This window comes from Engraulis encrasicolus, chromosome 3 (assembly GCF_034702125.1).
Source record: "Engraulis encrasicolus isolate BLACKSEA-1 chromosome 3, IST_EnEncr_1.0, whole genome shotgun sequence".
In the NCBI taxonomy this organism is placed as follows: Eukaryota; Metazoa; Chordata; class Actinopteri; order Clupeiformes; family Engraulidae; genus Engraulis; species Engraulis encrasicolus.
The window spans coordinates 49916425-49928561 of record NC_085859.1 but is presented as its reverse complement, the minus strand read 5'-3'; the positions used below and the strand labels follow the sequence as shown (position 1 = coordinate 49928561).

The 12137-nt window shown below is 42.1% G+C and overlaps 1 protein-coding gene across 1 annotated transcript; it reads left to right on the top strand.

The window, feature by feature from the left end:
- The first annotated feature begins 71 nt into the window (after nucleotides 1–71).
- On the top strand, nucleotides 72–11936 carry rnf215 (ring finger protein 215). The gene is made up of 10 exons (XM_063195657.1): nucleotides 72–393; nucleotides 604–759; nucleotides 1139–1210; nucleotides 2027–2112; nucleotides 2230–2284; nucleotides 6588–6692; nucleotides 7951–8067; nucleotides 8926–9069; nucleotides 9608–9710; nucleotides 10263–11936. Exons 1-10 carry the CDS (start codon nucleotides 178–180, stop codon nucleotides 10274–10276), a joined length of 1068 nt encoding a protein of 355 aa, XP_063051727.1. The 5' UTR covers nucleotides 72–177; the 3' UTR covers nucleotides 10277–11936.
- Nucleotides 11937–12137: the final 201 nt, after the last annotated feature.

The following is a 12137-nucleotide window of genomic DNA, read 5'->3' as shown; positions in this document are numbered from 1 at the left end:
TTTTCCAAAGTTCCGACAGATGGCGACGTATATCACACTACCCCTGCCTTTCCTCCTCCCTGACCAGGAAGTCATTTTGTTTACATTCTGTACAGTAGTCTCAGTGGCTAAATCTGCAACAGTCATGCAGGGCATTTAATATTTTCCAGCGCGTAGTCGTTGCTGTCACGGTTCGTCATGTTGTCCCATTCTCTAGCTGCCCATCTGATTCTGTTGGCGTCTTTATTTTGGCTACATCTGACGTCCGCTGAAAAGGTAGCCTTGGTGGAAATCTCTCTGCAGGGGCGCCAGGATATCAGCAACACTTTGCGAGGCGAAGTGATCGAGGGCAGTTTGGACAACAAGAGCCCGGATAGAAAGGAAAACGACAACCTTAAAGGAGACTTGCGACTGGTAAGTACGCTGAGGAATTGAAATGTTACGTTGTGACAATAATCCTTGGATCCAGCACTGCGCACGATGGCGGTCTGTGGAAGCCACAGCATCCATCCTGCGTTTCCATAATGGAACACGATCACGAATCACGCAGCATCACATGCCATGCCACAGATTGTTACAGCTGTTAGAGACTGTTGGGCATAACGTCATTTTTGATCCACACAGCTGCATGAAGATGACAGTCTTAATGCCGACGACAGCGAGCCCAGGTTAGACACTAAAGGGAAGAACCCTTGGATTGGACTCGTTCCAGTGGAAGTGGAAGATGGCAAAAGCACTGCTGGTAGTCAAGAATCCTTCGCTGCTGGCATGGTCAATAAGGTACACAGAAACTCAAACGACACAAAAACAGCATCGATTTAACTACTTACAAAAATGAAGAAAATGAAGGCCTACGTTTTATTAATTGTATCTTATGCTATGTATTTATCTGTCCTTTTAAACAATAACCCAGAGGAAGTTTTGTTAAACACTCAAAAAAAGTTGACCAGCTGAGTCTTGTCTGAAAAGACAATTGTTGGCATGAAAAAGCCTTTGGGATTGAAAAGAATGTTTCCTTGCACTTTTTGAAGTGATCTAAATTTCAAGCCTGGAAGTGAAGCCTTAATTGTCTTTGTGAGACTAGTGAGACATTGATTAGACATTAGACTAGTGAGACATTAGGTGTCTAACTAAAGCGTGTGTTTTTCTTTCTTCTCAGATGAAGCGCGCTCTTGTTCTGGGAGCATCTGCACTGATCATCTTAGCTCTCAACCAAAACACTGTCAGAGAGGTGAGCACAAGCACATCTAATGCTGGACCGCGCCCTACACTGATGCATAGACATGTACTATACTTTGTTGTGCAGGGCTGGATTAAGGCACTGGCTAGATATGGCTGCAGCGCCTAGGGGCCCCACCTGTCAGGGGGCCCCTGATTGGCCACAAGTGTAAAAATTGCAGAATGGTGGCAGGATGCAATGTTGAAAAATTAATCTGACATTTTGAGTATAGTTAGTAGACATGTTATCTTTAATTCCTAGTACATGATTATGACACTGTCTATGTAAATTTGTCGAGAAATTTGCCTTCCGGGTGGCCCCCACAACAATCTGTAGTCTAGGGGACCCCAAGCCATCTTAATGCGGCCCTGACTATGTGCATGTCTACGCTCACATGTGAAAATTGTAGTCAGGGGCGGAGCACCACAACCTGTGCCCTATGTACAGTACAACCAACTCCAATGGACCCCCATTATACGGTATGATATTAATATGTGGGGCCCTGGTGACTGGCAGGGGCTACATTGGATGTGTTACATTACGTTACATGAAGTCACAATGCTTCAGAAATATACTGAAAAGAACACAAATAACTATTATCAATATTCACTGCACTTCTGTGCCTGGTGTAGCAAGTAGTTCCATTGATTATAGTGAAATTTACAGTAAATCCGTCAGATAAGTCTTTGACTAAAGGCATCCAGTGTACCTCCAGCGTTGGTCTCACTCATGTATTAATTGCCATTATACGTGTATGTGGAGGTTAACTGTGGATCTCTCTCTCTCTCTCTCCCTCTCTCTCTCTCCCTCTCTCTCTCTCTCTCTTAGATGGATCTCTCTCAGGTCCTGTCCAAACCCATCATTGTCATCCAGACATCGGAAAATGTCACAAAACTCATCGGTGCACTCTTGAGGTAATCATTATTAAATGAGATGTGTTAATTGGGATGTGTTAGTGAGATGTGTTAATTGGGATGTGTTCATTGGGATTCGTCATGGGGATGTGCCTATTTCTATTTCTGTTCATCCAGGGGCCTTCACGCAACAGCAAAGATCACATACAAGACGTTCCTAAAGGACAATTTGGTGAGAAACAGTATTTCACCCATTACTGTGTACTGTATCCAATGCGGTCTTGTTTTCTGTTGTTGGTGAAGCAAGCACTTTAAGTTGCATATCAAATTAATTTTGCAATTCAATTACGGATATGATAATGATAGTGGTGGTGATGATGATAATAATGATGGAAGATGATGATCTGTGACTTATCTCAATTCGGTCAAATAATTTATTTTTTCACCCCACAATGCTGTGATGTAGTACATTAGCATGCAATACTGTTGTGTTGGAGTAGGCCGGTGTTCTGTCTTGATGGGCTGCATGGTCAAAATGAGCTACTGTACCTATAGACTGTTAACACCAGAGTCCAAAAGCAATCCTAACCCCCTAAACCCCAGTGTCACTAGTGAACAAAACCTACCCCTAAACCCCAGGATGGCTAATGTAATGCATTGTAACGTCTTGCTAGCTCAGCTCGACAGGCATCTCATATCTACACGTTGTCAGTCTATCAATGGAGAATTCCTCCCAATTTCAACATGCAGTGTTGTACCAAAATAGTCAATGTATGGTAGACCAAGATAAATCAAACCACGCTTCACCAGCGCAAAGGAGTCTGCTCAAGTCCGGTGTCTCTAAGGAGCCGTGATCCCCTGATCCTTTGTGATCCTCAACCTCTGCTGGTCTTCTAAAGCAGTGTTTCTCAACAGGGGTGCCGGGGCACCCTGGGGTGCCGTAGGGCCCCCTCAGGGGTGCCGCGGAAACGTGGCTGATAAATAAATTATATAACATAAAACATATTTGTCAAAATTGATAAGTTAATGTTAGTCAGTGGAATCTTTGATCTGCCATTTACGCACAATAAAGTAAATATTGGTCACCCCAGCTGCAACTTTGAACGTAGGTCGTGCTACTAGGTTGTGTGTCTCCAAATGTGTTACATTCTAAGCTTGTGTGGTATCGGATGTGATGCTATATGGCTACTTGGTTTGGGGTGCCTTGAAATTTTCCATGAATTGAAAGGGTGCCTCGCCTAAAAAAAGGTTGAGAAACACTGTTCTAAAGGGACTTCACATGGATCCCGGAAAAATACGGGCTTGAATCGTCTCTACCTTATCCACCATCTCTGGTTGTACTGTTTACACCTACCCTTGACTTGTCAGTTCCAGATGGCGTGGCATTTTTTTTGTTTGTTAAGCACTTTTCGAGATCCCAGCTATTCTAATGCAGGCATGGTTTGTTGACATTATTTTAAAAGCATCTTAACATACTCCAAATATCAGGAAAAAGTTATTGTGGTGTTGTAAAGTGTCTACTAATGTTGCATAACTGTTATAGATGATAGACCAGGTCCCAAACTTTACCATGGTAAGGCCCCCCACATACCGGTATATTGCAGCCAAGGCCCACCTTACATGGGATGCCACACTATTTAGGGGCCAAGCAGCGAAGCTGGCGAAGGCCCCTATAGAGTTAGTAGGTTTTCTTCATTGTTATTATTATTATCTAGTCACCATTCTTCTCCGACTGTAAGTCTATGGCAGCCCATAGAACCGTAGGCAGGAAAATGCTGTAAATTGGCACACACATTTGAGGCAGCCTCAGCATTACCCACAGTGATTTATAGGTCCCCAGCCCCAACACTCTAGCGCCACCAGCAGGTCAAAGTTGCAGGTACATTTCTGCTTGTAACTTTTGAACCGCTGGGCCAATTTTCATAAACTTGGTATCCCTGGAATCCTTGGGCCAAGTCGAATCAAACGCACCCTATGACGTCATTTTCCGCCAGGATAGTTTTCCCGCCATTTTGATTTTATTGAAATTCAATAAAAATGCTACTCCTCCCACAATTTTCGACCAATTCACCCAAAACTCGGTATATAGTATCTCTGGACTGAGCTACACATGGGGTCTTCAGGAATATTGGATATCTTTTATCGTTTAGCCGTGAGAGCCAATCAAAATTGTCGTAAACGTGGCAAAACAGGAAGTGAGGTCATATCTCAGCAACCGTTTGTCGAATTGGGCAGGGATTTTGTACACACATAGTAGTCCATCCCATGACCTACCACAAAAAAAATCAGATCCCCAGCTCAAACTCTGTAGCGCCACCAGCAGGTAAATATTTTAGCTACATTTTTGCCTGTAGCTTTTTTTTCAAAATATTGGTACACAGGTCATCTTCACACTATGCTGCACCCAGGTATGGATTTTCGTAACGATTGAAAAAACTATCAGCTCACAGCAGCCATTCAAAATTGTGGAAAGAATGGAGGGATTTTTTCTCATCTCTCTGTCCCCTCTGCTCCCCTTGCGCACGTTCACTGACACCATTCTCGGCAGGGGGTCGGGACACACAAGAGACGAGAGCTTATGTGTGTGCGTAGTTCTGCTATTGCTTTAAAGTGTCAACCAAAGCCCCACTGCCCCAGCCCCTGCACCCCTCAGACATACACAGACAGATGGAGAGGGAGAGGGAGAGGGAGAGGGAGGGGGGAGAGGGAGAGGGACAGAGAGGGAAGAAGGGAGGGAGGGAGGGAGTGGGAGGGGGGAGAGGAAAGAATTTTGAACACCTCTTGTCGTTTGCCGGTGACAGCCAATCAAAATTGTCATAAAGGTGGCAAAACAGGAAGTGAGGTCATATCTCAGCAACCGTTAGTCAATTTCTGTTAGGATTTTTTGCACACATTCTAGTCCATCCCATGACCTCTCACAAAAAAATCCAGACCCCAAGCTCTCTAGCGCCACCAACAGGTAACAGGAAGTGAGCTCATATCTCGGCAGCTCTTCAACGGATTCAAAATAAACTTGGTTTACGTGATCACACTCTCGTCCAAGGAATGCACACCAACATTGGCGAGATTTGGACCAAAGGGGGCGCTGCAGTTCCTTCTGTTGCCGTGGCGACTTTGGCAAGTTTACTGCTTGGCCCCGCATTGCTGCTTGCAGCTATATTTTTCTTTGCATCCCTTTTCACAATCATAGTCTAGGTCTGTTAGTCAGTGCCCCACTGGAATATAAAATAATAACTTGAAAACAATAGAAGTAAGATGCAATAGATTATTATAATGCAGTTTAATGGGAATATTGTTAAGGTTATTTTGGTGTACTTTTTACTGCACAACATTAACTGTCAGTACCCAGAACCAGAACAGGTGTGGCTAATTAAGGGAGCCATGGAACACTGAGGAGTAACTGTCAGTTTTTTTTAATTTTAGAACTCTGGTGTAGAATATTCAACCACTGCTTGCTGTTAGGACTAATTAGTTAGCTGCTGGGCCTAGTGAGTCAACCAGAACAGGTGTTGCCAATTAAGGGTTCTGACAGTTACTCTTCAGTGTCCATTAGCTAAGGTGCTGTTTCCACGTAGCTGGATATTTTTTTAGCAGGATATTTTTTTCTCCTGTTGAGGTGTAAACGCAACATGTGGATAAAAATAAATCCTCCATTGTAACAAATGCTTTTCAGCCCCCTAAACAGGATATTTTTTTCTCCTGCTTTTTATACCTGGATTTTAAATATCTGCTACGTGGAAACGGAAGGCCAAAACCAATGCAAAACCAATACAACCAGGAGAAAAAAATATCCACATATAAAAATATCCAGCTACGTGTAAACGGCACCTAAGTTAGATTTTGTAATTTTTACTAGAGCTACAACTGCATTACATGGGTTCTCAATTTTTGTTTCCCCCTGGTTGCTCAACCCTGGCTGCACACAACTCAACCTCTGATTGTTGGAAGCCGCTGTCTGTCAAAAAATTAGCTCACGCGGTTGGCTGCCAGTGTCTTGCCCCTCCTCACAACACCGTTTTATAAAAAAAAAACATGTATGCTTTGGCTCAAAAGGCAAGCTAAATTTTAACATTTTCTACAAGAAAGTCTAGTTGAAATAAAAATTGTGCTTTTCCTGCCAACCTGCTGCGGCCCCCCTAGCACCCCTTCGCGGCCCCCCAGATGTCCCTGGCCCCCAATTCGAAAACCACTGTGATAGACTACTCAGTTTGTCAATACGTTTCTAAGAAAAAATGTAAATGCACCATGCCCCCATTAGAATGACCAGTATCTCGGAAAGGGCTGAATAAAAAAAATGCCACGTTAGATACTGACAAGCCAATGGCAACGTGAGCAATGCAACTGCATGTGAAAAGTGGTTGGAATTCTCCTATGAAAGGGCAGAACATTGAAAATTAGCTTAGCTATAAATGCTGTGATGCTTTTCTGTTGGGCTGTTGTACAACCTACGTGATGTGTATCTGTCCCTATCAAATAAACCATAACTAAACTAAACTAAACTAAACTGAGTGCCCCTTCTGGCCCTGTGTTTGCAGGGGGCCACCTTGACCCTGTGGTCCAGCTGTGGGCGCTCTCGAGGTGGGCTATACGGGGAGTGGCAGGGGGTCATCTGCACTGGAGAGACAGACTCCCAGGTCCAGGTGGGCAGGCTGCACTCACTCAAGCATCACACATATTCATTAATGCACACTGTACTTCCAGTGGTACGCTGTTATAGTCTATTGCTACGTTTACATGAGACATTTAATTCGGAATTAACTCACTTTAATTCCAAATAAAGCTTAATTCCGCTTTGAAAACGTCATGTAAACACCTCACAATTCGGAATTAATCGAAATTTCAAAGTAATCTCGACGGAACTATTTAACTTTGAATTATTAATTAGGAATTTAAAAAGTCATGTAAATGTAGCAATTGAAAAGTTAAGTACCATAGTACGACAATACCATAACATAACACAGGGGCTTTAGTAATGCTCTCTGACTTGGTCATTGCCATTCTGGTAACAACACATTTATAACGCAGTGTCTTAATGGGTTAAGTTGAAAAAGGAAAGGTACAGGCTTGCAGGGTCAAGATGTCAGTTCAGGTAGAGGTAGTGATGACCTTGGCAGTGGCTGAAATGGCTAAGGCACTGTTTTGAAACTTTTTCATTTTACAAACCCCATTGGTTAAGTTGTTCTCTCTCATCTGTACAGTTAAATACAGTGCTGAATGATATAAATGGGTTTTAAACAGCATGAAAGCCACTCATACATTATATTTTGAAGGGAGATCTTCAATTACTGCCACATAGTAAGGACAAACAGCATTCTCTACTATGTTTTAACAGTTTAACTCCATCATAAGGACCAGCAGGTGATAAAATGGTGAGCTTTTGGTCAAGACCTGACACACTGTAAGCACTACAGAAAGGAAAATATGGCAAAACATGATGAGGAATACACCCACCATTTAAGCTGGTGAAATCATGTCCACGATAGGAATTAACACTGTTTTTTATATTAAATCATCTCATCGGTTAATGTAATTAACTGTTAAGTGTTGTCTTTTGTTTTGTTTTTAGTCTTCCTCGGTATTTGCTGCCTTTTATTGTCCCCGTCCCAACTCTTTTGAGACATGCTGTTTTTACATATTCATGAATATCCCCCAAAACAATAATTTTGGTCAGTTTTGATAGCTGATATATTTTCTTTGTGCCGTTCTCGATCTAATATAAGAATCAGACGTTTTGAAAATGGCAGTATTTTGTTGTTATTCACAAATTACCTTGTGTCCCAACTTCTATGGTTTGTTGGTTTGGATAAAGCATGAGCTAAGTGTAATGTAATGTAATGTAATGTAATGTAATGACTGTGCTTGTATGCCTGTACCATGGTGTATTTTGGCTCTGTACAGAAGTACCTGCAGCAGCTGTGGAACACGGTGGTTCTGGTGGCCATCATCCTGTCCACTGGGGTCCTAGTGCAGGCTCGATGGCAGTACCAGGACAACCAGTTCAGGGAGGACTTGGAGGTACGGTACTGCTGCTGCTGTGCCAACTCATTACCAGAGGTGTATTTGGTAGAAGTGGAATTCATCTTACAGCCTATGAGCCTCATTAGGTGAGGTGTAACTAGTGTATAAACTGTGTACGATCATTCAACGGGTACCACTTTATTTTAATGGTTCACTATTACAGTGGGCCTACTACATTAGGTACAGTGTAATAACCAGTGTAACAATATTTAATACCATGTAATACCAGTGTACCAATGTTGCGCCTACATCTACGGTTAAGGTTGGTACATGGTATTACACTGGTATTACATGCTATTAAATATTGTTACACTGGTTATTACACTATACCTAATATGGTAAATTCACTGTGATAGCGACCATTAAAATAAAGTGGCACCTGATCATGTTCTTGTGTGTAAGAGTACTTCAACTCCTGTTTTATACACCTCTCCTCATTACATAACCTGCTCATTTTTTGTCTCTCTCTGTCTATTTAAATGTACAGTATTTGTCAACTCAGTGTGTGTGTGTGTGTGTGTGTGTGTGTGTGTCAGCATCTTGGGACATAAGAAAGTCGCCCTCAGCGTGGGCCACCAGGTTGCCACCTCTCATTACATTTCAAGTTGTTTGGTGTATGAAGTAACTTAACCCTGGTAGGGTAAACTCAGGCAGTAACAGTTGCGTTAGGTTGAAAAGTCAATAGATTGAATGTCAGTACGTGGTAGTAGTGTTGTCAATGAAATCCATCAAGGTACAGCTGTTAAATCAGGTAAATGTTGACTCTTGAAGTGGTGTTATATGTTTCATCGGAATTGTAGTGGGATATTGTTTTATTGTACTTAATTGTATTTTATTTACCTGTTTCCATTTCAGTTGCATCCAAAACAGGACCTTCAGAAGAGGCTATCTTCGCTGAAGACGAGGACTTTTTCACAGCCGAAGACATGGGGTGACCCCTCGCAGCCCGTAGAGACGGACAACTGCGCAGTCTGTCTGGAACAGTACAACAACAACCAGGTAGCCTACTGTAAATCAGGGGCCTATTCTAAGACACAGATTCAGGAGTAAACCAGGTTGAGTTAACTAAATCATCTATTAGAGGAGCCTATTACCCTATACCCTTAAGAAAATTACCACTCCAGGCACTTCTATTAGATGATTTACCTCTTAACTTAACCTGGTTTACTACTGATCCAGCTTCTTAGTATAGGCCCCTGATGTCAGATACTGTATTATATTGTAGGGGTTGTACTCTATCGGTGCAGAGGTTTTAATCTCTGGGGCAAACCATACAGTACTGCATAGAAATATATGTTTCAGTCAGTTTGGCCCACATATTGTCCTAAAACCAGATAAAGCCTGCACATCCAAGTTTTGTCTTGGGAGAAGGATCAAAGCAATAAACACAAAAAAGTCATCTTCAAACAGAAAATAGTTGCTCCGACTTTTTAAATCAAACAAACAAAAGATGTCTGGGGCTGTAACCAATACCCTAGTTTAGTGTAATGTAATTTATCAGTGGCATGGCGTCGTGGATTCTCTCTCTGCCCTGCAGTGTTTGAGAGTGTTGCCGTGCCGACATGAGTTCCACAGAGACTGCGTGGACCCCTGGTTGCTGCTCCAGCAGACCTGCCCCCTATGCAAACGCAGCGTACTTGGTGAGTAACAACAACCCTGTCAAATTTGTCTCATGGAACTGACCGGCAGATGCTGGTGAATGCTGTTACCTCTGCCACTTACTTTAGCTGCTCATTACATTTACACTGCAATGGAAATTATTATGCAAATTACCTTTTCCACTGATTTCCCTGAATAGTCAATATAAACGACATCATCCATTAGAGCACAAATGAAATGTCTTTGAATGAACCTTTCAATGATAACGGTATTTAAAAAAAAAAAAAACACCTGTTCCAAATTATTACTCATGAATTCCACATACTTCCCAAACATTATTTTTATGCCTTTGGGTATCCTTTGGGGATCGATTCCCGGCCCGGGTCCTTTGCCGACCCCTCCCGATCTCTCTCCCCACTCACTTCCTGTCCACCTCTCTAACTGTCCGATCATCAATAAAGTCGTAAAAGACCAAAAAAAATGTTAAAGAAAACAAATGCAAACACAGTGCAAATGCAACACAAACACAATATTAACTATTAACCTGCTTAATCTAAAACAACCTCCTCAATTCTGGTCTCCTCTCGCTACAGGTAATTTTTGTTGACAGCAGGCGCGACGTGTTGGATGTTACCAAGGCGAGTGAGAGCGATGTGCATGGGCCGCCATCTTGGAACCCAGCTGAGCATACCTCAATGTCTTCCCCAGTACTGTACATCCAGGAGACTCCTCCGTTAAGACAAAACAAAGCTCCGGCAGGCACACTGTCCACATTTACAGCATTAAATAGCAACGTTTCGGTCAAGAAGAAGGTCAATAGACCGAAATGTCGCTATTAAACGCTACAAAGGTGGACAGTGTGCGGGCGCTCCCTCATCTCTAACGTTGGTGACCCTGGTGTTCCCCTCCAAAGGAGGTGTGCAAGAATACTCCACAGGAGACTACCCCATGGTGGGGGCCCACCTCTGCTGACCGCACAAACAAGTATTGCTCACACTCCAGACAGACAGACTGAGACCCGTCTGGGGGAGGAACAACTGCCTATATCACAGGAAGAGGAAACAATAGTATTTCTGTATCGATGGCCTTGAACAGTATTATTCTGACAGTAGCGTTTAGCTAGAGGAGTAGAGTCTGTTACACTTAGGTTTTAGTAGTTTATTTTTCTTTTTTTCCGTTCTTGGTTCTGATGGTTGTTTTTTGACGAACAATCTTTGCTGGGCCAAGCTATTTAAACCTGTTCACTCACACCACTTAAAAAGTTGAAAGGACAAAAGTACTGGATGAAAGTTCTCTGCAAATATACGTTGGCGGTGCGTCAAAGTTACATACATAGATTGCTGTCAGACAACTCTTGAACTGTGCAACATGATCTACTTTTATTTTGTTATTTTTTTAATTATTATTATTCAATGCTGAGTTAACAAATGCACTGTTTAAACCATAAGAGGAGGCTTCTTCTCAGGCAAGACTGGAGAAATGAGTCCCTAAAACTAGAAGAACATACGTGATGGAAAACATCTGTAGGTATAAATTGCTTACACAACATTTCATCATGTATGAAACCAAGGGAACCTTGAAAATAAGGCCACCATATTCAAAGAAAGATATTGGATGCACAGAGATATTTCACTTAACCAACTTGCCCCTAAATTACCTGTAGAATTTGTTCCAGACATTTCGATGCCTGTTTCCATTTCAATTATGTTGCATCATGACATTTTCAGATGGACTTCTCCAACATGTTGAGTCAAAACATTTCAAAATTGCTGTTAGCAATTAAGTTACAAGTAAACGGCGAATTACACTCGATGCGGCTTATACAGATCTGTGTTTGTGACAATTGTGACAACAAAAGAGGTGCATTATTTATTTGTGTTCTCCTATTATTTTCCTCCTTATATATTATGTTTTTCCTATGCTTTGGGAAAGCAAATGTAAAACATTAAAAAAAAAAAAAAAAACAGAAAGCATGTTGTTGAACAAGGATCTGCATGATGGCACTCTAGCTTCCTCCTGAAACATGTGGGCATGCAAGCCAAATTACTTTCTGCAGTCCTTTCCTAGTTGCCCTGTCCTCTTTCCTATGATAAGTGTGTGGCCCCACCTCTGTGGAGATAACAGTAACAGTGAGTGTTTGTCCACTGTCAGCCAGCCGAGAACAATTGGGGAGTTTCCCCCATTTAACATCTCAATTGCAAATGAGGTAATGACCTTTGAATTGTATTTTGCAAGATCCCACATCAAATCTTGTATCATCAATGACACCTTTCCAGGGCTTTGAACCGGTTCAAGGAACGAAAACGAAAACCGGGAACTTTTGGTATTTTACAGGGAACAGAAACGAAACCGGAAACGTTATTATTTTTTATGTTCTGGAACAGGAACACTTATTTAAAAATAATGGTAACCGGTTAATACCGGTTAATAACGTTCCTCAAATTAAAAAAATAATAATTATTTTCCTG

Coding starts and splice junctions, on each gene's coding strand:
- rnf215 (XM_063195657.1), top strand. CDS start 178: ATGTTGTCCCATTCTCTAGCTGCCCATCTGATTCTGTTGGCGTCTTTA. Junction 760..1,138: donor CTGCTGGCATGGTCAATAAG/GTACACAGAAAC, acceptor CTTTCTTCTCAG/ATGAAGCGCGCTCTTGTTCT. Junction 9,070..9,607: donor AACAGTACAACAACAACCAG/GTAGCCTACTGT, acceptor TCTGCCCTGCAG/TGTTTGAGAGTGTTGCCGTG.